Source organism: Python bivittatus, unplaced genomic scaffold, assembly GCF_059951505.1.
Source record: "Python bivittatus isolate LINGU-HERP-01145 unplaced genomic scaffold, Pbiv_v1 ctg000070_np1212, whole genome shotgun sequence".
Lineage (NCBI taxonomy): Eukaryota > Metazoa > Chordata > Lepidosauria > Squamata > Pythonidae > Python > Python bivittatus.
Window position 1 is genome coordinate 55,035,228 of NW_028277034.1, and position 24,274 is coordinate 55,059,501.

The 24,274-nt window shown below is 43.9% G+C and overlaps 1 protein-coding gene across 3 annotated transcripts in view; it reads left to right on the plus strand.

Annotated features, from left to right (window-relative positions):
* The window catches only part of PTPRA (protein tyrosine phosphatase receptor type A), a 142,715-nt gene that overhangs the window by 110,841 nt on the left and 7,600 nt on the right, over window positions 1-24,274 (plus strand). For all 3 annotated transcript variants that reach the window (XM_088133201.1, XM_088133200.1, XM_088133199.1), the window contains 15 exons: window positions 1,799-1,883; window positions 4,351-4,424; window positions 5,335-5,471; window positions 9,041-9,131; window positions 11,491-11,567; window positions 12,998-13,034; window positions 14,332-14,429; window positions 15,639-15,758; window positions 16,240-16,406; window positions 16,882-17,017; window positions 18,409-18,558; window positions 19,250-19,343; window positions 19,770-19,846; window positions 21,906-22,040; window positions 23,964-24,089. In XM_088133201.1, coding sequence (XP_087989327.1) covers window positions 1,799-1,883; window positions 4,351-4,424; window positions 5,335-5,471; window positions 9,041-9,131; window positions 11,491-11,567; window positions 12,998-13,034; window positions 14,332-14,429; window positions 15,639-15,758; window positions 16,240-16,406; window positions 16,882-17,017; window positions 18,409-18,558; window positions 19,250-19,343; window positions 19,770-19,846; window positions 21,906-22,040; window positions 23,964-24,089 — 1,604 coding nt within the window. The remainder of the gene's footprint in view (window positions 1-1,798; window positions 1,884-4,350; window positions 4,425-5,334; window positions 5,472-9,040; window positions 9,132-11,490; window positions 11,568-12,997; window positions 13,035-14,331; window positions 14,430-15,638; window positions 15,759-16,239; window positions 16,407-16,881; window positions 17,018-18,408; window positions 18,559-19,249; window positions 19,344-19,769; window positions 19,847-21,905; window positions 22,041-23,963; window positions 24,090-24,274) is intronic.

Sequence of the window (24,274 nt, forward strand, 5' to 3'; positions counted from 1 at the left end):
CATCTTATTCCCATGCTGGTCAGCCAGATTCCTTTGGGGAACCTAGAAGGATGATTGGAGTCACACCTCTGCTCATGTGAATGTCTTATCCTCCCAAACTCAAGTTCTTGGGCACTTTTACTAACCTTAGAAACACAGTATACCGAATAAGAAAGACGAGAGAAAAACAAACTTCAGCCATCGTTGTTTTGTAACCAAGATTAGTTCTTAAGCACAGAAGCCTTTTTATGATACTGAAAAGTACGTAGAATTTTCTCAGCAGGGAATTCTGGAAGGCTGATCGCTTCTTCCCCCAAACCACTGTCCTCTTCTGTAGGATCATGCCTGCTTTAATATTGCAAACCCCTCTAATGAGCAAGAATCACTTCTATGGACATACTGACTGCTTCTGGTGCCGAAATTAAAATAGTTTAATCTATGGACAGCCAATTATTGAGGCAGATCTGTAAGAGATCGTCTTTGGTGGCTGTAAAGTTTTGGGGAGGCTGTGTACTTTCCCTTTCTAATACATTTGGCTCCAAATCAGAGTTTCTTCTTCTCTCTCTCTCTCTCTCTCTCTCTCTTTTTCTTCTTTCACGGTTGCTGTTACAACCGCAGGCAGGAAGCAGAATGGAGAGTTTGCAACTGCTTTCTTTTGTGTTCACTGGTTGTGCTGTCCTGTCCCTTCCCCCCTCCCCTGCCCTCCCCCTCCCAGGACAGAGGTTGGAGGGCAAGGTCCAAACCCATCAGCTTTCCAGGCCACCCTTGTGAACTTGCAGAAGAATCATTTATTGCTCGCTTTTTCTTTTCTTTCTGTTTGGGGGCTAAGGGAGGGGTGTCTTTCTGCAAAAAAAACAACACCCCAAACCACACACATATAGAAAAACACAATCTCAGCTGCTCCAAGCATGCGCTGAACAGTCTTTTATTGTAGAATGTCAGCACGTAGCATTAGCTTGCCTGGAATTTAAATGCTCTGTAAAAAACACCTTTGGAGAGTTGAATTCCCGACGGGCACAAACTTTCAAACTTGGAACAGCTCACTGGATTTCATCAGAGAGTAAACTAGACAACACAGAAATCAGGAAACAAACTCACACTTGATGGTTGATGTATCTTTTTCTTTTTTAATGCCTATGCAGCTGTCTCTGTTTCTGATTTCAGCTCCTCTACCATTCCTTGTAATATGTTGGATTGTGTAAAATGTGCAGATTTACAGACCAGATTCAGGTTGAGCAGTGAAGGCTATGGAGTGGCCAGTCACTTCTCAGCCAAATCCATTTCCAGTGTGGCTAAGATGAAAATACCTTTATTTCTTTATTTACTGGGTTGATATGTTGTTGCTAACTCTGACAGGCTTATACTGTATATCCTACCTTCATGAATACAGTTAAACACAATTTAAAAATAGCTGCAAGAGCTACCCATTTTAGTAGACAAGAGGCAATAATACTCCACTAGCAACAAGGGCATCACCATTGCAAGAGGAAAAATCTCATACTGTGTCCGTCTCCAAAGCTGGTTGGGATAGCAAGGTTTTAAATGTTTAATCCAAGATGATAATTTGCCAATTCTTTGGATGCATGGATTTGTATACTGAAGACTGTTTCCATAGTTGCTGGGAAATTCATACGACAGAGTCTGTGGTTGTCAGAATGCCTGTACGGGTGGAAGAAAGTTGGGTTTTCATCTCAATCATTTCACCTCCCAACATCCCACCCTTTGGGAATTGAATGCAGAAGCTTTGATATGATTGCCATTGCCATTTTCTAAGCCAAAATAAATCACCCCAAGTATATACATTTTCTCTTTCTTCCAGATGAAACACCAATCATCGCTGTAATGGTGGCATTGTCCTCCTTGCTAGTCATAGTATTTATTATTATTGTCCTGTACATGTTAAGGTAAGCAATCTTGTCCTCTTGATTTCATCCTTGCACTGCATTGATATATGTTTCTCATAGGGTTGCAAGAGATTATTGTAAAGACGCAACAATCAATCTAAAATGTTGCTCTGGCTGCCTTGTACCTCTGCCACCTTTTGGGGCCACCACACCTCCCACAGTACCCCATAACATTCCCCAGCTTTCCAATGGTGGCCTTTATTCCCCTTGTGCACCCTAGAGACTTACAAAAGGGCTAGGCACAGAGTCTCTGCAGTGGCTTGATTTTCAGCCAAGCACACGGGGGGAAAAGTGGGTTAAATGTTGAGAGCAAAGAGGAGAGGGAAGAAGGAAGTTCTTGTTGTCTTCAGGAAACTTTCTGGCGTGGGAGAACACCTATCACAGGTTTCCAAAACGTGCAGGCAAGCACAGGTCCACAAGCTGTATGCCCTGTTGTCGACAAAGCAAATGGGATGATAAAGGATGGGAAATCAGGGAGAACGAATTGGATTTGTGTATTTGTTCTGCTCATACAAACAAGCCTTTGCTTGCCTGCGATTCTTAGAATGGATAGATTTAGGGTTCATTTTCTGGAAATGCAACCCTATGCCTACTTATCTAGATGCCGGGCTACTCTCAAAGAAGCGTATAACGGGTGACTGAGAGGTGAAGGCTAGATTCGCTCTCTCACACACTCTTTAGCTCCAGAAATAATGTTGAACTCATAAGTGACAAAGGTCCCCAACCATCTGTATGTGAAAAGTAATGGTCCATCCGAAGAGGTGTGTGATGGGAGGGGAGGAAGAGATGGAAATAACTTTCAATTACACAAGAATAAGTGAATAGAAAGGCTCTCATTGAACAGGGAAGCAATCATGTCACTGTTTGTGGGAAACATCTTGTAGATGGTTTGCTGTTATCTGAAATCACCTGGGCGCCCAAAAGTACTGTTTAAAAACTGGCTGCCCGAATCGAAAAACAAGAAACCTCTCCCAATGACAGGAAGGGTGGGGAAGGTTTTATAAATCGGTATGGAACGGGCAGGTTTGATTTGAGGCTTCATTTGTTAGAAACAAAACCTACTACACAGACCCTGCTGTCTCTGTGTGCTCTTGAACATGGCCTCAGCCATCATATTACATTGCAGAGTGATGCACCGTACCCCAGAAACACATCTCCTTGCAAATCTCCTCCGCTGATTCCGCGTGGATGAAACTAGCATGCAAGGGAGGTCATCCTGCACTGGAAGATGCTTTCTTCCTCATTGGCCAGATAAATTCCAGTGAATCGAGCCTCAGAAAAGGCCTGCTGGTTTAGCTTCATGGTGCAGAGAAGGCTTTATCGACTTCTCAGTATATCTGCTGATGACTTCCCAAAGTCGTATGCAAACTTTCTTGTGCTTGGATTGACAGGGACACAGTTTAGGCTTCTTGGCATGTTTCAGCCATGGGCTGAGAGGAGGGTATAATGCTGTGCTGTGGAATAGTCTGTGCAGTTACCAATTTTGCTTAACCCCGAATACTCATGCAGAGGCAAACATGGATCAACCGTGATGGGGAATATTGTATGCAACTGACTCCCTGACTCTTTGTTCAGAACAGCTAAGCAGGAAAAGAAGAATTTCACAGCAAGAACTTTTATGCTAAGCTTGGAGGGGGAGCAGTTCTTTTTAAAGAGTGGGTTTTTAGAAAAGGAGGCATAGCAAGACACAAACGCAGTTGGGGGAAAGAAATGGATGTGTCCCCTCCTCTGAGTCAGAGCTCAGTGAATGTAATATATATTCAAATATTGTAGGTATTATATCTCTGTTGATCTATTGCAAAGTTGTTTGAGCACCAAGTGCCCTAATTTTTAGAATATTTTTTGGATCTGGAAAGATGTGCTGTTTCAGAGTTCTGCAAGTTCAGTCAGAGTTTTGTCTGATCTCTAGCTGCATAGTGAGTGTGTGTGTGTGCGTGTGGTTGTGGTCGCGCCTATTTAAATGAGGATATGCTAATTTTTGCATTTTAATAGTATGTAATCATTAGAGGCTATGTGCCATGCTTCCCTGAAAATCTCTTGCTTTGAAGACGAGCTTATAAGGAAATTACTTTGTCTCTTCCTTAAATATTCAGAACGTTTATTTATTTATTTATTATTTATTTATCACGTTTATATAGTCTCCCATCTCTCACAAAGTGACTCTGTGTGGCGTACAACAATTAAAGGTGTCTTGTTTCCTTCATGTAATTTTAATTTCTCTCTGTCCATTTGCACCAACCATCCTTTCGATGTAAGCTTGTTCTTATATCACATGCTGCCTAGAGTTTCTGGGGGTGTGCGTGTGCAGAATCCAACTGCATTAGGATATTATTTTTTGTTGGAATGTATAATCTACTGGATATTCTTTTGCAGCATGTTAGGCCCCTGGGCTATGAGCTCTGCTGATTCCCTGTTTGTTTGTTTGTTTGTTTGTTTATTTATTTATTTATTTATTTATTGCTTATAGGTTCAAAAAACACAAGCAGGCAGGGAGTCACTCCAACTCCTTTCACTTGTCCAACGGCCGGGCAGATGACGTCGGTGAGTCTTGCAATCTCTTCTCTTGAGTCGGGAGCTAGAATCCCTAAGCCTCGCTCTTCACCCTCCTCGATCCGTTCCTGCATTATGTTCTAAGACTGGCTGGTTCCTCCATCTTCTGACACCTGCAGCTGTGCCGTGGGGAGAAGGCTGTTGCACAGCTGGTTGTTGTACTGCCACCCCACCCCAGAACACAGCTTCCCCTTATAATAGGGTTAGGCAAGTGTCACTGTCACCACTGCCACCAGTGAAGATAATCTGTTGAAGTCAGAAGTGAGCCAGGGGCATTTCCGTTTTCTTCCTTCTGCTTCCCTCCCTGGCATGCTGCTCAGAAGGGAGGTTCTTGCCCAAAAGCTAAATTGGTACCTTGCAGAGAGCTTGTGAAACCAGGCTGAGGGACACAGGTTGCCCGTTGCCGCCTTATCTATGCTTTAGGGCTGGGGGGGGCACCTCGCTCCTTGCATAATGCTTCCCTGAGCTAACGCATCACAGCGGAGTGGCGAAGGAAGCCCTCATATGGGGCCAGGGGCCTGAACAGGTTGCCAGCCCCAGAACTAAGAAGACAAACGGGAGGTTTGAAAAGGTTGCTGGGCTTCACTTGATCACGTCTGTGAAGGAAATGGATTTGTTTTCTCTAGAAGAAAAGAAGAAAGAGGGTGGATCCTTGGGGTATTCAACAATTCAACAGAGGTATTCACCTCTGCATTTTGCTGCTTTTCTTGTAGAAGCTACAAGGCCTTTGTGCGCCCTCTCTGCACGCTCAATTTGCCTTTGTGGGGGTGGGTTGATCTGCTCTTGCTTTTTCAAGAAGAGCATTGCTCCTTTTCCTTTCCATCGACTTCAGGGGCCCGGTGGCCAGTGTCCCCAGCAAAACAAAAAAAACCCATTTCTCTTCTGTGTGTCGGTAATGCAGAACCCCAGAGCATGCCGCTGCTGGCCAGATCTCCCAGTACCAACAGGAAATACCCACCGTTGCCTGTGGATAAACTGGAGGAGGACATTAACCGGCGAATGGCAGATGACAACAAGCTCTTCCGGGAGGAATTCAGTGTGGGTACTTGGCTCGCCTTTGACGTCGCTTTCTTTTCTCCCCCCTCCCCAACCCCTTGTTCATTCCTTCGGTGTTTTGAGATCGTGTGTGTGTCTTTGTGTTCTGTTTTGTATTTTTAACTGAAGATTTGCTATCATGATGGAAGTCAAGCTTATGGCAGTCCAACCTGGAGGAACCTTGTCTATGTAGAAATCATCATTCCTCTAATATGGTGTTTCTCAACCTTGACAACTTTAAGATGTGTGGACTTCAACTCCCAGAATTCCCCAGCCAGCCAACATCTTAAAGTTGCCAAGGTTGAGAAACATTGTTCTAATATAAACCACACCTTGGTGACTACAGAGTACCCGTAAACATTAATTGTTCTTCACACATTAGTTGTCAAAGCCAATAAGAAACGCACACTGGGAATGGGTGTATGCAACATTTTTGGCATTCAGAAGCTCTGAAGGTTGCTTCTTACATCTTAGAAACAGGCATAATCTACATCTGTAACCAATTAGGTTCTATACGGACAACTGCAGTGGAATATAGTTATCCTTTATTGTGTCACATTTCATATAGCACATAGGAGAAGCTGTTTGCTTGCTTGATCGATGGATAGATCAATGGCATTTTGCTTTCGTTGCATTGCGTTCTTTTATCCTCGTCTTTTTTGTTTCTTTTGCGGTTTTGTTATTCCCCTTTGTTCAGTTTTATTAAATAAAGGCAATTTAAAAAGAGAGGGATAGAGAGGCAAAGGGAAGACAAAGCGGAAGGAGCTGTTTCTCTACCTGCTAATGACTTTGTCGGTCACAGAGCACACTTTGAGTTTTGCTGCTTCTGGTTTGCATTGAACCTGGAAGGTCCCAGGAATGGCTATTGCCTTGTCTGAGGCTTCAGAAGCTTCTGAGATGTGCTGCATGGCCCCTCCCTGCCGTCCAGACTTTCTAGTTCAAGAGTCCTACAGGATTGTCCTCAGTTGACCCTGTTGCTTGGGCCCCGCTCCAAACACCCTCACCTTCTTTTCCTATTCTCCTAATGGAAATTGGTTTTATGGGGTATTGATCTAAACCCACCCAAGCTCTTGAAAGCTAATTGTGACTCTGCTAAGATGCAGCCATCTTCCACTGAATCCTACGCTTTGATGTTGGTTGCACCATAGCAGACTCTTAAGCATGTTTTGCTGTTTTGTCACCACACCATGAGGAAGAGAGCCCCAGGCATTTCACTATTGAAGTCAAGCGTGGGGGGATGATTAGTGTCAAGATGGACAGCCTGCAGAGTTAGGATTAAACACTGGGGGCACAATTCCTCACGTGTTGAGACCTAAAGAGGTATTTGAAACTTGAGAGCTCTTCCAAAATGGAGAAGAATGAATTTCCATTCATGTGTTGCTTCCCTGCCTTCTGGAGTCCTTGGTTTATCTGAGCTTCTTTCTGAAGCCTGTTCATCTTTTAGCTTGGCTGTTTTGACTTGTGATTCCCCTGAACACCTCAACTGTTATCCTAGCTTTAGTCATATTTATTACAATGCAAAGCCCATCATGGAAAGGGTGGCAGAGTGGCCAGGGGATCATGCTGGGAATGGGGAGAACTTAATTCAACCCCCACTACTTTGGGGGCAGTCACTAACTCTCAACCTCAACCAGAATCGTTACTCTTGGATTCAAGCATGGGAACGCCAACCCTTCTCCACTCCTTTTTAAGCCCCTTTGAAATGACAATAGCAGTATCTGTTTTGTTTGGGATAATTAAGACGTCGATTACTAATATGAATAGATCTCTGTTCTCTCTCTGATCACCGCACAAAACCTAAATGCAGTTAGATAGGTTAAGCTAAGTCAGGGATCTGCTGGAAGGTACACGGTGAGGGTGCTTTGGCCAACATCTCCCTTTCTTCCCCTCCTCCCTCCCTCCATTTCTGTGTTCTGTCTAGTGAGAACAACTCTGAAGGAAATTAGAAGTTCACGTTGTGTCATGGTTCTCTCACTGCTGTTTGCAACTTAACATCTGCTGGGCAACTGGTTTTGAATGTCTGGATCCAGCTAACTTTGAGAGGAAGCTGACACTGGAAGAGTGATGAGACTTTATTCCTCATTCCTTTACCTCCCCTCCTTTTGGTGGAGAGGGAGTTGTTGATCCAGCTTAGTTTTCCTTTTGAAAAGTTACACTTATGGTCTTTTGGCCACCCCTTGTTTTGAGATGTGCCCGTTTTCAGGTTCTGCTCCTCAGGTTGAAGGTTGGACTGAAGGAAGTTTCGGTGCCACCTTGTGGTGCACGTCAGCACCAACATCCTTGTTTCGCTGAAATCTCTTTGCAAAGTTGATAGGGTTAGTTCAGAATCTTTGTTTAAAAGATTAGTGTGCCCCCATCCCACCCTGTTAGGGAGCTGCCGAAGGGAGCTGCTGAAGGGAGCTGCAGCTGACAAAAGTTGATGCCTTTTAATAAAATGTGTCATTTGGAAAAGGTGTTACCAGATTCCTGATATTTTGTCCCCTCCCCATTATTTTTACCCCTTTAAACACTTTCTTTGCCCTGTAATTGGACGCTTGTGTGAGGAATGCCTCAGACACGTTACATCCTTTATGCTGCTTTCCTCTCTCCCAACAACCCTGTGATATAATTGGTTGAGAGTCAGCGATTGGCCCCAAATTAATGGGGTTTGGAACATGATTCTCCCCATTCCTAGCACGATCCTCTGACCACTATGCCACGCGGTCCTTGCATGATGGTCTTTGCACTGTAATAAATATTCCTAAATCTAGGATAGTAGTTGACTTGTGTTTAGGGGAATCGCCTGTCAACACAGCCAAGTTAAAAGATGAACAAGTTTCATGAAGAAGCTTGGATAGGCCAAATTCTGGAATGTTCATGAAACTCCTTGGAAGCACCTTGGATCTGAATAGGGAATACACATCCCTACTTTGAAGTGGAATCTTCCAGAGCCAAGACCTAAACTTTTGCCAGAGGCCCTCTCCTTAATTGGTGCACAGTGGTGGTGCAGCCTCCAACCTATGATTTTGAGAAATGAACAGGAGGCTAACATGCTACAGAGCACATGCTCTCAAAATTGCAAATGTGTGTTGAGGACTTCTAAACTAAACCAGGTTCTCATTTGTATTCTTTAGTATCCCCTCAGGTGTGGTAGGTTGTACTGGTAATAAGAGAGTTGTTGCTCATTTCTGGACCAGTTTGTAGACCCTCTGTGCCCCTTACTGCATTTTTACTCTTCGATCAGGAATGCCATACTGCTCCAAGGATAGGGGCTGGAGGCGTTCCATGATCTTATGCCAACCAAGAATGGCCCATCTCTTTTGCAAACATATCTAGAGAGTTCTTGTCATGCTGACTGGGATGATGGGGAATTACAGCCCAACATAGATTTTGATGCTCAAAGATTGCAGAATTGGCAACTCGGTGTCTTCCCTGGGACTTTCTATCCATGCCCTTGAAGCAAAGGTCCCCATGAACTTTGGCTCCTACAAAACAAGCAGTGCTAAACAGCAGTAAAAGTTGTTGAATGTTTGGCTCTCATGATTAGCAGAGATATAACAGTCAAGCTCTTTATGTTCACTCTGTTCTTCCAGGCACTTCCAGCATGTCCCATCCAGGCTACCTGTGAAGCTGCCTCTAAAGAAGAAAACAAGGAGAAGAACAGATACGTCAACATTTTGCCTTGTATGTACTGATACTCACTGGTTTCTGCTGATTGATTTCTAGTGACTGTGGCTACAGTTGTAAGAACATAAGCAGTGTCCTGCTGGACTGGACCCCTGGCCCATCTGGTCCAGCAGTCTGTTCTCACAGTGGCCGACCAACTGCACAAGGAAGCCCACCAGTCTCCAAGCAGGTGGCCTTCAGAGGCAGCCCCGCTGCCATCAAGGCTAAGAGCCGTTGATCCCCAGGAATTCCATGAATTGGTCCAAATTGTTTTTGAAGCCAGCCAAGCTGTTAGCCAGTAACATATCTTGTGGTAGTGAATTGCAAAGTTTAATTACGTGTGATGTAAACAAAATATTTCCTTTTGTCTGTCCTGAGTCTTCCAGTAGTCGATTTCATCAGGTGACCTCTGGTTCTAGTATTTTCGGAAGGGGAAAGGAGCTTTCTCTTGTCCACTTCATCCACGCCATGCATAATTTTGTGCACCTCAATCATGTCCTCTCTCATTTTCCTCCTTTCTAGGCTAAAAAGCCCCAAATGTCACAACCTTTCCTCATAGGGAAGCTGCTCCAGCCCTGGGTCATCTTAGTTACCCTCCTCTCCTACAACATGGGAAGCCAAGCAATGAATTCTCTCTACACAAAAGGGCAAAGTTTCAATTTTTGCTCAGGAAAGTACAGGAGAACGAAGTATTTGAGGTCCCTGTACCCCAGCCTTGGCAGCTTCCAGGCGAGTGGCCCAAATCCCAGAATTCTCAACAAAGTTTATACCATCGAGGGAATTCTGAGAGTTGAAGTCCCCACATCTGGAAATTGCCATAGATGGGAAACATATGAATTTATAACAAGCAGGGTGGATGATGTCAGGAAGGGCCCAAAAGTAGAGATTCAGGTACCAAGAGAGTTAGGAGAGGTCAGAGAATTTGTTGAGCGTTCCAGACAGAGATCCTTCCTGGAAGCCAGATCAGGAAATGGATGATCTAATAGGAGTTAATCCCTTTTTATTTCCCCACTAAGTGAAGTGGATCACACTTACAGGATTGTGGCCAGGGGGTGATAGCTTTGAATCTTGGCTGGTGCTGACCAGAAGAAGTCCTTGCATCCAAGGTGACCCATAGTCTTCTCTGCTGTGCTTCTAAAGGCCATCTACAGTTCTCTGCTCCTTCTGCAAAGCTATTTTACATTACCCTTTGACTGCTTAAATATCCAAAGCTCCAGATATTGATCTCCTTTGAAAAAGAGACAGTTCTCACTCAGTGAGGAGGTCCTGTTATTGTGAAGGTGCTGAACGGAGGTTTGAGAATTATTGATTTTTGGCCATCTTGCTTTTGTGGTGCCAAATTGTGATGCAACGAGGAGAACGGGGTTGCCTAGGAGATATGTCCTTAAGGGATAGCAAGATGCAGGAAAGCAGATCTTCTTGTAGCATAGGAATAACGATTCTAATTCCAGGACTTGGTAAAATGGCTTCGTTTTGGAAGATGAAGACAAAAAATAATTTGGGTTGTACTGTATGTTGCCTTGAGCTCCTGAACTAAAGGTGGGATATAAATTGAACAAACACACCAATAGTAAAATAACTGTCTATCAGCAACTGTTTTTCTGCAAAAACTACATCCCTTCTCTAATCCAGTTTCCCCATCCCTCCACACCTTTGTGATCACTGGTGTTTTAATTCACACTCAACCCAAATGATTTTTTGTCTTTTTTTGTGGCTGAAGGTAGACTTAAACCTGGGTCTCCCAGTTCCTAGCCTAGCACCTTAACCACTATACCACATTGGCTGTAGGTATAAATGTCACAGTGATATCTTGCTTCCTTTGAGGCATTTATAAAGCACCTGGTCTAACAAAGGATTCTCTTACATACACTAAAGAACCAGTGTTGTGGTGTCTGGCTGGGAACATGGACTTTAATGGGCCATTTTGGTTCAATCACTGCCTCTTAGCTCACTGGGTTGTTTTTATGGAGCTACCAAGGTGAGACACAGTAACTCAGTTAATAATAGTTGTAGATGTTCTACAGGTTGGTGTCCTCCAGGGTCACAAGAACCCATGCAGAACCTCAAGTCAATCCCAAGGCAAATAAATGTGTGGGAAATCTAGACAATAATACTGAGTTGGGACTTCATAAGTAGTAATAATTTTTCTAACAAAAGATTCCCAAGGCTAGACAGTCTTTGACTATGCTCACGACAAAACAGGCTAAAGAAGACAGTAATAGGTTATAATGGGTTATCACTTCTCTCGTTTTCCTCTGCACTGAAGCCAGACCTTGTGAAGATTGAGCTTCTTGGAGGTGTATTTGACTTCCCTGAACTTCTTCCATTTAAAAGTTGCCTTGACGCTTTTGCCATTAACCGTCTCCTTCTCTCCTAGATGATCATTCCAGAGTTCATCTGACACCTATTGAAGGGGTTCCAGACTCTGATTATATCAATGCCTCATTCATCAATGTAAGTATCTGCTAAAGGTTGGGAAGCAGGATAGGACTTCCTTGCTGTTCGGAGAATGAATTCCAACTTTGTGCAGCACCAGTGACCCAAATGGCCTAAAAATATTATTGTTGCCAAAATTGGATAGGTTGTTCGGAGCTCTGGGAATCACTATTATCTCTGGGTAGCAAGACTTCAGTTCTCAGGAATCTGAACTACACAAGTAGTTCTGATTCACTAGATCCTGCAACTTCAGAGCTGTTGGGGATTGAACAGATCTCTCCATTGAAATGCCAGTATGTAGTGTTGGTGCTTGCTTGAGCCTGTTGTCTTAGCACCTGAACCCGGGAGGTTTATTTTAACCTTTCATTGTTTGGAGGAAAGAACGTTCATAGGTTGGATACCTGTTTCTTGATTAGCAAGACATACTTTTCTTTGCAGTTCAGTTTCTCAAAAAGAGGAACGAGCTAGGGATCTCAGATCAGATGCAATGCTAAAGAAATTCTCTTAGCTGCTTCCACTGGAACCTCCTGTAGAGGTGCAATTTAAAAAAACAAAAATTGCAAATTTGGATCCAGTTCGATAATCTGCTTTGTTTCTTTCCTTGCCTCTGGCCACTTGCCGGCATGTTGCATATGTCAATGCAAATACATCATCTATGGGTTAAATGCATCAAGAGATTACAGAACTGGAATCAATTAGAATTATTGCTTGTGTTTCTCATTCTCCCTGTCTTAGCCAAAGTAGGGAGACATAAAAAAAGGTGTATGTCACCCACACCCATTTTATGGTCTAGGAGCACAGTGTCTCTAAGATTCAATTTAAATGTTGGTATATAACAAGATCATTAAAAACGTTTTAGCTAGGTAAAAGCCCCTTAACTATAAGGAAGGGATCTAACTTCAGTTACAACATTAGTTCCACTATAATATAGGCCCCACCAGGGAAAGTAGGTTGATATTAGACTTATCGATGGTGGGACCTGCAGAAATGCCCCCTTGGAGGTCTCTGTGTGTGGGATGGACTCTACGGAAATCGGTGGTCCTGCATAAAATTTGAGAGAAGATCAAATGCAATGAGCTGAGTTGCAGGATATGTCTGTCTGCCTCTGGGGTGGGTCATAAGCACATGCACGTTTCCATGTATCCACCTTAGATACTTCCAAGGAGAATATCTGGGAGATTTACATATTCTTTCTCTTCAAGCAGAAGAGAAGAAACAGTAGCAGTTGGTACTCATGTCAACTTCAGCTGTTGTAACCCCTAGATCCAGGGCATCCACAGATGCCCTGGCATAGATTTATCTGTGTTGGTTCTTATCTTGTATACAGTGACAATATTTGCAAAGTAAAGAGCTTACCATGTGTGAGAAGATGCCAGTGTTTTGGAATTTGACCAATGCCAGAGAAAAAGATTACCGTTTTCATTTCTGTGTTGCTTCTGTTCCTGCAGGGGTATCAGGAGAAGAACAGGTTCATTGCTGCACAAGGTAGATAATACTTATTTCCTTTGGATTTCTGTACTGCAAGGACTAGCAATGTGTATTTGGATGGAACATCTCTTCCTACAGAGTTTTTCCAAGCTGGCATTGATGCAGCAGCACCTAATCTAAAGTGGGGGGAAAAAGGCTTAGATAAATGTTGCTCATTTCTTTGTGATTTGGGGGAAAAAACAAACTCACCAACTTCCTACAGCTCCATGAAGGTTTTGCCTTTTGAGTTGGCCAACCACTTATTTGATACCCGATCAAACCTCAGTGGCATTTTGAGTTGAAAGGTGAAGGTGAATCATAGTGAAATAGCGGGTCTGTTTGACACTGTAGATGTTTGAGAGGCTGAAAGAGTACCTTTGGTTCCATCTTTTGGGAAAAGAAGAGATTCTTTTGTTCAATTATAGTTTCTATAATTACACAAAATATTTCTAAAATTAGGTCTAACAGAGGTTATAGAAGAGGAAAATATTTCATTCGATAAAACAGAAGCTGAGGACGATATGAATAAGGATTCTGAAATGGACTTTAAAGAAATGCTAGACCAGTGATGAGAAACGTATAACACGTGTCAGAGTTGACATGCCATGATGTTTTGGGCGACACACCAGAGTTCACCAACACCCGACAACAACTATTCTCCCTGTTTGTTACCAGAGAAACTGAGTTTGTTATTTCATTTTTGTAATTGTTTGGTGTTTCTTGATCTAATACATAGCAACACACATGATTGGACTGTATTTTTTTAAAATAAATGAATATGTAAAGAATTGTTTCTCTTTTGCTCGGGGGGATGACACACCAGCAGAGTCAATTTAGGCATTTTCCAAATTTTTGACATGCCAAGCCCAAAAGGTTTGCCATCACTGTGCTAGACTATAAGAGAGACGGGAGATTTGGGAAAAGATGCTGGAGATCTGAAGGTGGACTTAAAGTCACTTGATTATGAGAATGACATAGAGAAGGAAGTTGTAATGGATCAGAAGAGTATCTTTGAGAGATATCCTACTTTGGACCCACAGAAGGGAAATGCTAAATCTCTGAAACCTTTTCTGAAAATAGACAGGGAGAGAATGGTAAGAGATTACTATCTGGGATTTTATTTGAAGAAGAGATTGAAGATTGAGCCTTTTAAAAAGAAGAGAAAGGAATTTCAAGTGGATTTATCAGATCAGGGTTAAATTGTATAAGCCTGATTCTGTTTCCAGCAGCTTCATAAAGCGGGAGGAAGCTTGCCTGTGTCTTTCTTATAAATAATGTTCTCTGGTGGTACTCCCTACCTATTTTGTCTTGGCAGGACCAAAAGAAGAAACTGTGAATGACTTCTGGAGAATGATTTGGGAGCAAAACACAGCCACAATTGTCATGGTGACCAATCTGAAGGAGAGGAAAGAGGTAAATGATGTTAGAAACAGCATAGCAACAGAAAAGAAGGTAGAGTGAAGACACATAGATGATGACTTAGCAGGAGGCATGTAGAAGGACTGTGGAGCTTGCTTGTGACACTATCACTGTTGTGATCTAGCAAAGAACCAAGAGGCTCTGAGAAAGGCTTGTGTTTTCCCCACTGATGAGACCTGTAGTGGCAGAAGTGGAAAAATGGATTTTGCAAAGGAAGCTGTTCTGCCGGCCTGGGTTGAGGCGGATGTGAGAGACACAAGTCACACCTTCTTCTGCAGAATCTGGTTTCCTGGAAAACCTTTATTTCTGTCTCCAGTTCAGCCCTCTTATAGTCGTAGTCGTAGCCCGTAGGACGATCTTCCCTGTCCTTGGTTCAGGTGTCTTGCAGATATTCAACGGTAATTAAAATATCACAGAAAAATAAACCGTTTAAAGTTATGATATGTATTGCATAGCTTTGGAAACCAAGCCCATTTTGAAAGTGGAAAGAAATAAAAGCATTTTCAAAAGGAAGAACAGACGTATTTAAAAAAGGACTGCTCTGGGCTCACGTTTTCTACTTTAAACTGAGAGACTGAACCCTCTTTCAAAGCAGACTGAGTGGATGACAGCCACCCTAAGTAAACCAACCATTTATGAAAAACATCCATTTCCAAGCCACAAAAGTATTTCAAACAAACAATTCATTTTTATAGCCTCTCTGAGTTGGTGAGTCCCGTGTTCTTCCCCACCCCTATGATGCCTCTGACAGGTCCTTTGTGACTATGTAATAGCCACAATCACTACTTCACTACAGTCCTGGTGTTTTCACCATCACAGTGTGTGACTTGGAAGAAGGGTGAAGGCAAAACTCTTTGGTGCTTGCCAGACCTTTGGACTGCTAGGGGGGAGGGAATCTCACTCAATTTGAATGCATTGTCCGCCCTTGACGTGCCTCCCATTGCACAGTTGGCGAACTGAGTGGTCCCTGTTCTGCTGCCGTGCCACTCCCTGGCATGCTGGGTGAAGAGACTCAGGCAGTTTCCGGTCAGGTTGTGCCAGCAGACTTGGCAAAGCCAAATCTGCCCGTGAGGCTGCCCAACCAAATTTGGAAAAGCTTTTCATGTACAGCAGATGCTGTCCTGCTGAGGAGGTCTTGGTTGGACATCTCTTCAGCCTGCTCTTCTGCATTGCATCTTGGTGTGTTGTGTGGTCTCTCTTCAGTGTAAATGTGCCCAGTATTGGCCAGATCAGGGCTGTTGGACGTACGGAAATATCCGAGTGTCTGTAGAAGATGTGACAGTCCTGGTTGACTACACGGTGCGGAAATTCTGCATTCAACAGGTATGCCAACTGGCGTTTGAGTGGCCTGGCCTTTTTAGATGCATGACTATCTACCCCCAAATTCTGCTTGCTTGCTGACTTATACATAAATTGCTGAGCAAATTGATATATAATGCTTGCTGTCATTAGAGTTGTCCTAGCCAGAGCAAAAGTCAACACCTTTCTCCCCCCACCCGTCCACCCAGTGAAAAGGCATCACCCACCGCAGAGGGAAATGGGAGTATTGACAAGCCTGTTGCCAAGGTGTGATTTTTTTTTAAAAAAAGAAAAGCTTGCTGAGAAACATAAGGAAGGGAGCACCAGCCCTATTTCTAAGTTTCTCCTCTCCATCTTCTTGATAGCTTCCCTATTCCTGCCCTCCCTTAATCTGACCTGTCCCTCTTAATTTCTGCCATGGGCATTTTGCAAGACCAGGAGGTCAGCCAGGATTCCAGATGACTGAGGAATAACCCTGGGCTCTGTTTGCCACCTTTCCTCCTAGGTGGGCGACGTCACCAATAAGAAACCTCAGCGCCTCGTGACGCAATTCCACTTCACCAGCTGGCCCGACTTTGGGGTCCCTTTCACTCCTATTGGAATGCTGAAGTTCCTGAAGAAAGTGAAGACATGTAACCCCCAATATGCTGGCCCCATTGTTGTCCACTGCAGGTCAGTGCTGGTTTGGTAGAGGAAAAGAGGCACTCCCAGCCTTTTTACTAGCCAGGATATCTGGAGGCACCATTTATAGGTTGCTGAATGCTTCTTCAAGTCCATAGTCTTCTCACATACACACACGCACAGAGCTGGCTCTAGTCAAAGAGGAAGCTCTCTAGATCAGTGTTGTCCAAACTTGGCCACTTTAAGATGAGTGGACTTCAACTCCCAGAATTCCCCAGCCAGCATGGCTGGCTGGGCAATTCTGGGAGTTGAAGTCCACTCAAAGTGGCCAAGTTTGCACAACATTGCTCTAGATAATCTCAGCCCTGGATGCAGGAAAGTTTGGGTCCAGCAAATTCCCACCAGAGTGCACAGGAGTCTTCCTTATTGTCTACCAGCTGCAGGCTATGATTCAAAACATCTGAAATTGAAATACCAAAGGGGTTGTTTTCCTTATTTTCTCCCTTCTCACCATCCTGTCCTTTAGTGCTGGTGTGGGACGAACAGGAACATTCATTGTGATCGATGCCATGCTGGACATGATGCATGCAGAGAAGAAGGTGGATGTTTATGGGTTTGTGAGCCGAATCCGGGCCCAACGCTGCCAGATGGTACAGACTGATGTAAGTCTTTTCCTGGAAGACAAATCTCTAACAGGATCCATTTTCCCAGATTGTATCACTGGCCTGGCTCTTCTCCAGTAGTTCTTACTCTACTTGTAGTCCTGTTGGGGTTACAATAGTTCCCAGCCTACGATCACAGCCATAGCAAGAGGTCCTTAAGTACAAGTACTGGCATAAAAATTATTGATGTGTGTGTGTGTGTGAGAGTGAGTGAGCAGGAGCTTGTATATGTGGCCAAAATTTCTGGAGTTGCCAAGTCTCAACAAGTTGTGGGGTTCCTGTCCAAAATCTCATAAGATTTTGGGTGGGACCATCACATTTTCATGAGATTTGACTATCCTGCAAAGTGTGTGCAAGTGTTTAATTTACTTTGGGGGCTCTGCAGATGTCGTTTATGATTGACTATGTGCATGTCAACTCTTAGGGACCACAAAGATAGACTTTCTCCAGGATAGGCTACTAGTCCTTGCCTTCCCTAGCATTAAATTGACATTCTTAAACCTGTCTTTGGCAGTTGGATGATTTGCTTGGCTGGGACCCCAAATTTCTCTTAGGCCTACCCTTCCACCTCAACCCCTTCAGTTCTTCTTCTGCCCCCACTTCCATCCAGAATTTTAACTAGAAGGAGGTACCCTGTCTTTGATTGACAGTTCTAATACCCAATCATCACAGGCTCTCTGAAGTAAGCAGGGATGTCTCCACCTGTGTCCTAAAATATGGCTTTTAAATAACCATACAGAGATTCTTCTGCATTCCAATAGATTCCTTAACTGAAGCATCTCCAGGACCATCTCTTTCAGTCAATTTGATCCACCCAGTACAGAACTCCTTGAAGAATCTGGTAGTAGCTTCCCATTTCCATGAAATCAGGCGTATGGAGATTCACAAACATATTTTTTTTTGTGATGGCTCTGATGTTATGGATCTCCCTGCCTCTTGAAATCGGATCAGTTCCTATCCTGTTAAACTTTAGAAAATTATTAAAAACAGAATTGTTTAAGAGGGCCTTTGAATTTTTGTCCTTTGTTATTGCTTTTTGATTGGTTGTTGTTTTTTTATTGCATCTGTGGTTTAATTTGGAAGGGGGGGACTGAAATTATGAAATTGGAGGGATGTCTTTTCTTTGAGATTGGGACTCAAAGTCAGAGTCCTGACAGAGTCCTGATAGAGTCCAGAATACTGACAATGTTGCCTAGTTGGGTAACAAAACGTCTGCAAGCAAACAACCCAACTCAGAGAGCACCAAGGACTCCACAGTTCAGCCCTGAGCTATGGAGAGTCTCTTTTGTTTGGAGATTGGAAATGTCAAGGGTCTCTTGAATGTAGTGGGCAAAAAAGTGAAACAAATAAAATAAAATGAAGAGCTGAATAAGAACGTTGTCTCCCGTTAGATGCAGTATGTATTCATCTATCAAGCTCTTCTAGAGCATTACTTATATGGAGACACAGAATTGGAGGTGACCTCACTGGAGATCCACCTTCAGAAGATTTACAACAAAATTCTGGGGAGCAGCAGCAACGGATTAGAGGAAGAGTTTAAGGTAGGGAGCAACTCTGACCGGTTGGAGCCACATTCCCAGGGAAATCTAAGGCATCCAGATCAGGTCTGCTGAACTGGGCCAATTAAGCCAAATGATTTTTCTTTCACTGTGAACACACAGCCTCGTTTGCACTTTAGATGTGGGTGGAATCCTCATGAATTCACAAACATAACATTAATGACTGGCGTTATGTGCAAAGCCAATCTTGCAACTGCTTGAAGGCTCGGGGGCAGAGAGACCGTAAGGCTGGAATGATATTAATGGGTCTGGGGTTGTTGGCCTCAGTCAAGGATAGCCCATCAGATCTGTGGCCTTCCCACCCAGCCATCTGCCATGCAAATCTGAAACTCGGACCCCACACTTCTCAATCAGTTACCTTGAGAATTTTTCTTTGTCAGTACACTTCCGTAGCACAGTCGTTCTTCATAGCAGTCAGTCAGCAAGATGACCTGCTCTACAGAAAGAGTTTGGAAGAGTAATTTTGGGTTTCCTGTTTCTATAATCCTAGAAAGGGAAAGAAGATGGGAAGAATTTGTGCCCACCGTCCTTCCATCCCTTTCTGGTAGATGAAAAGTTTGGGTAGCTACGATACATTTACGTCTGGTTCCACGCTGAGTACATGGTACAGCGACCTCTTTGGGCTATGCAGATCTGTCGTTGAAGCTCATGTCCTGTTTCTCTCTTTCTGCAGAAACTTACCTCCATCAAAATTCAAAATGACAAAATGAGAACGGGCAATTTGCCAGCCAACATGAAGAAAAACAGGGTGCTGCAGATAATTCCATGTAAGGAATTACGTGCCCAGCTGAGAAAAGCTTGCAATGCATTTTTTAGGGTGTGGGGAACCATTGGAGGACCTGACCTTTGTATTTCTGCTTCACAACAGCTGGGATGGAAGGGGGAGGGGAATGAAGAGCTTCACTTGTTTCATCAGTGAATTGTGGCTTGCTGTTACGGAGAAGCAAACCGGGTTATTTACATTTTACCAGCGTTTGCTTTCAAAGTATTTCTACATTTCAATTTTGCAAAGTGGACATCACTGCTGTTTTGGAACGGCTTATGCAGAGAGTGCTTGCTGACAGACGTCGCCTTTTTGGGGTGTTGCTATGGAAACCCATCTCTTCTGAGCCATATCATGCCAATCCAGAATCTTCCCCTAAATGCATATTGCCAACCATTTCTAAAATGCTTGCCCCCTTTTCTCCCTGTAGATGAGTTCAACCGGGTGATCATTCCAGTGAAGAGGGGTGAAGAAAACACAGATTACGTAAATGCTTCCTTTATTGACGTGAGTGTTCCTTTCTGTTCTTTGACCTTAATAAATCTTCTAACATGAGCTGAGCAAATTAGTCCATAGAATAAAAGTCTTGAATAGGTTTGTTTTTTACATGTAGCTTCCATTTATTGCCAAATAGAAACCAGATTTTCTTCTCCTGATGCCTCGCTGTTTTTCCCACTTGCCTGGCGCCTTTAAGAGTCATGCAGGATAGCAGAGAATCCATGGCCAGCAACAGAGCTCTGTATAATGTTAATCAAACCAGCTGGATCCTCCGTTTTGTGTCTCCTAGCAAGAGGTAGCATTCAGTAGAATTAACATTTTCCTGAACCAGGTCCCTAAAGATGGTGAGTGAGGATCGCCCTGCATTTAGAAAAGCAGCATCTCAGGAAGACACATGCTAATATGCTCCTTCTCTGTGAGCAGAGAGAATTTTTTACACTGCTTTATTCCAACATGCAGGCCTGAAGTTGAGCCGGGGGGCCAAATCACTTAATTCTGCTGAATGTATAAAATGATGGAGTTGGCAAAGCATTCAGAAGGAATGGTGGGCAAAGCATATTAAAGCAGCCATATCCTTTGGAAAGAATTAAAGCAGCCACATCCTTTGGAAAGATCTTTTTGGTTACTGTTTCAAAAGCTGGGCTTAAATGTGTATGTACATGTGGCCAATTAGGGTTTTCGGGAGGGTCTATTTAATAAAAGAGAACAAAGAGAAAAATAAAAAATAATAAGAATAAAATAAGAAAAAAATAAAACAATAGCAAGAAGGGGGAACCCACAATACAATAATGTATGTGTGTGGTTAGGCTTCTCATAGATGAATGGATGGAGTTTTAGACACGAGTTTCAGTATTTCATTGTGATCACTCATCCATCCATCTGTGTCTGTAGACAACTCAGAAGTCAGAAGTGACATCAGAGCTTTAATCCCATAAACTTCCCTTTCCCGCATTGCAGGATTGGTCTTTTAGCAATAAAAAGGCCCAGAGTAACAAATAAGAAAGAAATAAAGGCATAATTTTGGGGAAGACATGAGCTCTTCTGGCAGGCTGATAAATGGGATGATCCACTCATGTTGTGGCTCATTCACTTCAGTGGGCTTTGTGAAAATGGTGACCTGGTGCCAGAAATACAGTGAGAGCTGTTGTATGGGCTCCCTGCCACCCATGCTCCATTTGAAGGCCTCCAGCAAAGAGAACTCACCGCATCATGTGGCAGCCTGTTCCACCAGCTGATGGCTTGATCTTCAGCAGAACTTGACTTGCTCCCGATTCTTTCCTTCCCAGTGGCTTCCTAGTCAATTTCAGCCTGCCCAACCTAGAGGCTGAATTATTTCACCCCCACTATGGGGATGACATGATTGATTGATTGATTGATTGATTGATTGATTGATTTAGATTTAGATCTTACAACAGGTATAAACATGCTCTCATCCATTTGCAGTAACAACAAAGCTAAGAATAATAAAATATATATATAAGAAGATACACTACCCCACCCCCACCCCTCAACAATATAACATCTGGCATCATCTGGAAAAGTTCAGTTTTCAGATTTTCCAGAAGGTAGATGCTGGAGATGTCCACTTTGCTCCTGATTAAGGACCCCATTCATACCCTTTAACCATGGTCAGACTAAGGGATGATAGGGGGAATCACACATGCTAAGCTGGAAGCAGATTATAGCACCAAATTATATATTTAGATTTTATTGCTTCTTAAGGGACCTCATTTCCCTCCAACTCATGTGTTTTTCCCATGTATAGCCAAATATGTATTACATATTTGTAAGTCCAGCATCAGTTTTTGGCCGTCTGGTTCCCAGTTTAGTCAAAAGGACTTTGAGGACTTCTAGAGAATTCGGTTTAGTGTCCTTGCTAACTTCATTCTGCATGAACTGTCCTGCCTTTGTGCCCTCTTTAAATGGAAGCAATTTTTTAAGATCATCCTGCTCCAAACCACCCAGACCTTCTCCATGAGAAGATTGTGGGGGGGTGTTCGTTAAATCAAGCCATTCCAGTGTTCACATCTGCATCCCACTTCTTTCTGACCCCATCTTGACATTCCAGGGTTACCGTCAAAAGGATTCCTACATTGCCAGCCAAGGGCCCCTCCAGCACACCATTGAGGATTTCTGGCGGATGATCTGGGAGTGGAAGTCATGCTCCATTGTGATGTTGACCGAGCTGGAAGAGAGGGGCCAGGTGAGCTTCCATGGAGAACAGCCAGATGAGCAAATGGTATTGAGGTCTTACTGAAGTGGCACTAAGAGTCATCCTGGATCAAGCAAAGTCCAACATCTTCTTTCTTGTAATGGCCAACCAGATACCTCTGGGATTCTCACAAAGGAGAGGTGGAGATATACCCCTCTTTTGCCACTGTTTTCCTGCAATTGAGCACCAGGAGGTGTGCTGCCCAACAATCCGGAGGTCACATTGACTTCTCAAGGCCCAACAGACCTCCAGTAATTTAATCCAGTCCCCTTTTAAAGCCATCCTAGATAGTGGCCATCATCATGTCTTGTGGGAATGAGCTGCACAAGTGAATTGGGCTAAGCTTAAGGGTGCTGGCTGTGGGAGCTGTCTGGATGCAAACAATATGGAAGGTCCTGTGAGCTCCTCAGAAGAGTAATAACAGGATGAATAACTTGGCAGAACAGTCAGCATTGCATTATATGCCCAGGTCTGACTACAAGTACACCAGCATTTTTTAATTTGGAATGGGCAATCCATCTGAAGGGCCAGATTCCCCCACTCTAGCTCCTGCTGGACCAGCTGATACTAGGAGGTGGGACTTTGGGGAGGAGAACCCCTGGCTTCCCAGAAGCTCCTCCCCCATCTGGAGCCCCACCCCCTTGAGTGTGTCTGTGCAGAAGGAGGAAAGGAGTCAACATTTCCCCCTTCCTTTTGCAAGAAAGTGCAAGAAGAGACAATAAAGGATGGTTTCACATCATGTCCTGGGTGGAACCTGCCTTTGTTTATTTATTTAGCAAAAGTATACAGCCACCCATCTCCCATCTGGGCCATGAACAAAAAATAAAAACATAATGTAGGAATCAAAAAATCAAGTTGAGGCTGTGGTTTACAAACAAAAAACACCTTATCAGCATATTCCATGCACACACACCAGACTCCATTGACATCCCAGCCCCAGTGCATAGGAAAAAAGCTAGGTGTGCCCAACCTTCTGGAAGGCCAACAGGGTTGGGACCATCCAAATCTCCGGAGGCAGGGGCCATAACAGAGAAGGAACACTCTTCCTTCCTGATGCAGGAAGAGTGGGGAGAGATTGTCCCCTTTCTTTCACCGGGTAGAGAATGAGGTATCGTCCTCCATGCAGAAAAAAGTGGGGAGAAGCCTTCACCTGCACAAAGGAAAATGGCCACCACAGGATGTGGCAGGGAGCAGGATAAATAACAGGCCAGTCATTCTGTATGGTTTGGTTACCAGGGAGGGGCCATTGCAGGGTTTCCCCCTGCCCGCCTGAATAGTGGTCACTGGAGAAAATGTAATGTTGAGGAGCAGAGTTCCAGCTTGAAATGCAAAACCTCTTGAGTTCATGTCCAGAAGCTTTTCTCAATAGAACCCCCCAAAAGAGTCTTAGCGAAATTAAGCAACCACCAGTTCAGATGTTCGTGGGGAGGAGGCCCAACATGCAGAAAACTTCCACAACTGCACCTTTTGAACTCCCAAGTAAAGTGGGACCACCACTGCCACTCCCCTCTGCTCCTGCTCTCACCTGCAGCCAGTGTAGGTGCCTCCTGAAGGTCCTGGAGCCAGGCTGCTCCATGGAAGTCCTAGTAGCCCCAGAGGCGCAAGCTTGGCAAGGAGTCCTCCACAAGCAAAATAAGTTGTCTCATCAGGGGAACCAGGCAGGGCCCCCTCTGGCTGGAGAGAAAACCAGCCTCCTTTCAGGGGGTCACTTTCACAACCAGTTCCCACAAACCAAACCAGCTGGAGAACACTCCTGATTCCAAGGAACCCCTCTGTGAAAGCCCAAGGAGCCACTGTTAGGGCTCAGTGCACCCTCACCGTACATAGCCTTCAAGGACAGAACGAAAGAGGACAAATTCCTCTTCTAGATTAGCATTCCCATGATCCTGTCTTTACTGTTTCCTGACTCACTAGGAGAAGTGCGCTCAGTACTGGCCTTCAGATGGCTCTGTGTCTTATGGAGATATCACTGTGGAGCTGAAGAAGGAAGAGGAGTGTGAGAGCTACACGGTGCGGGACCTGCTGGTGACCAATAACAGGGTATGTGTTGGGAAACCCCACCTAAATCTACAGGGACCCACCACTGATTACAGAGTTCTGGCCTCTGGAAGAGGATGTAGAGCTGATACAGGCTATAATAACAGAATCTTGAAAGCCTGGCAGTGTTTCTCTTTCCCTCCTCCTTATACCCAAGAAGGTCAAGGTTGAACTACTGTAAGTTTCTT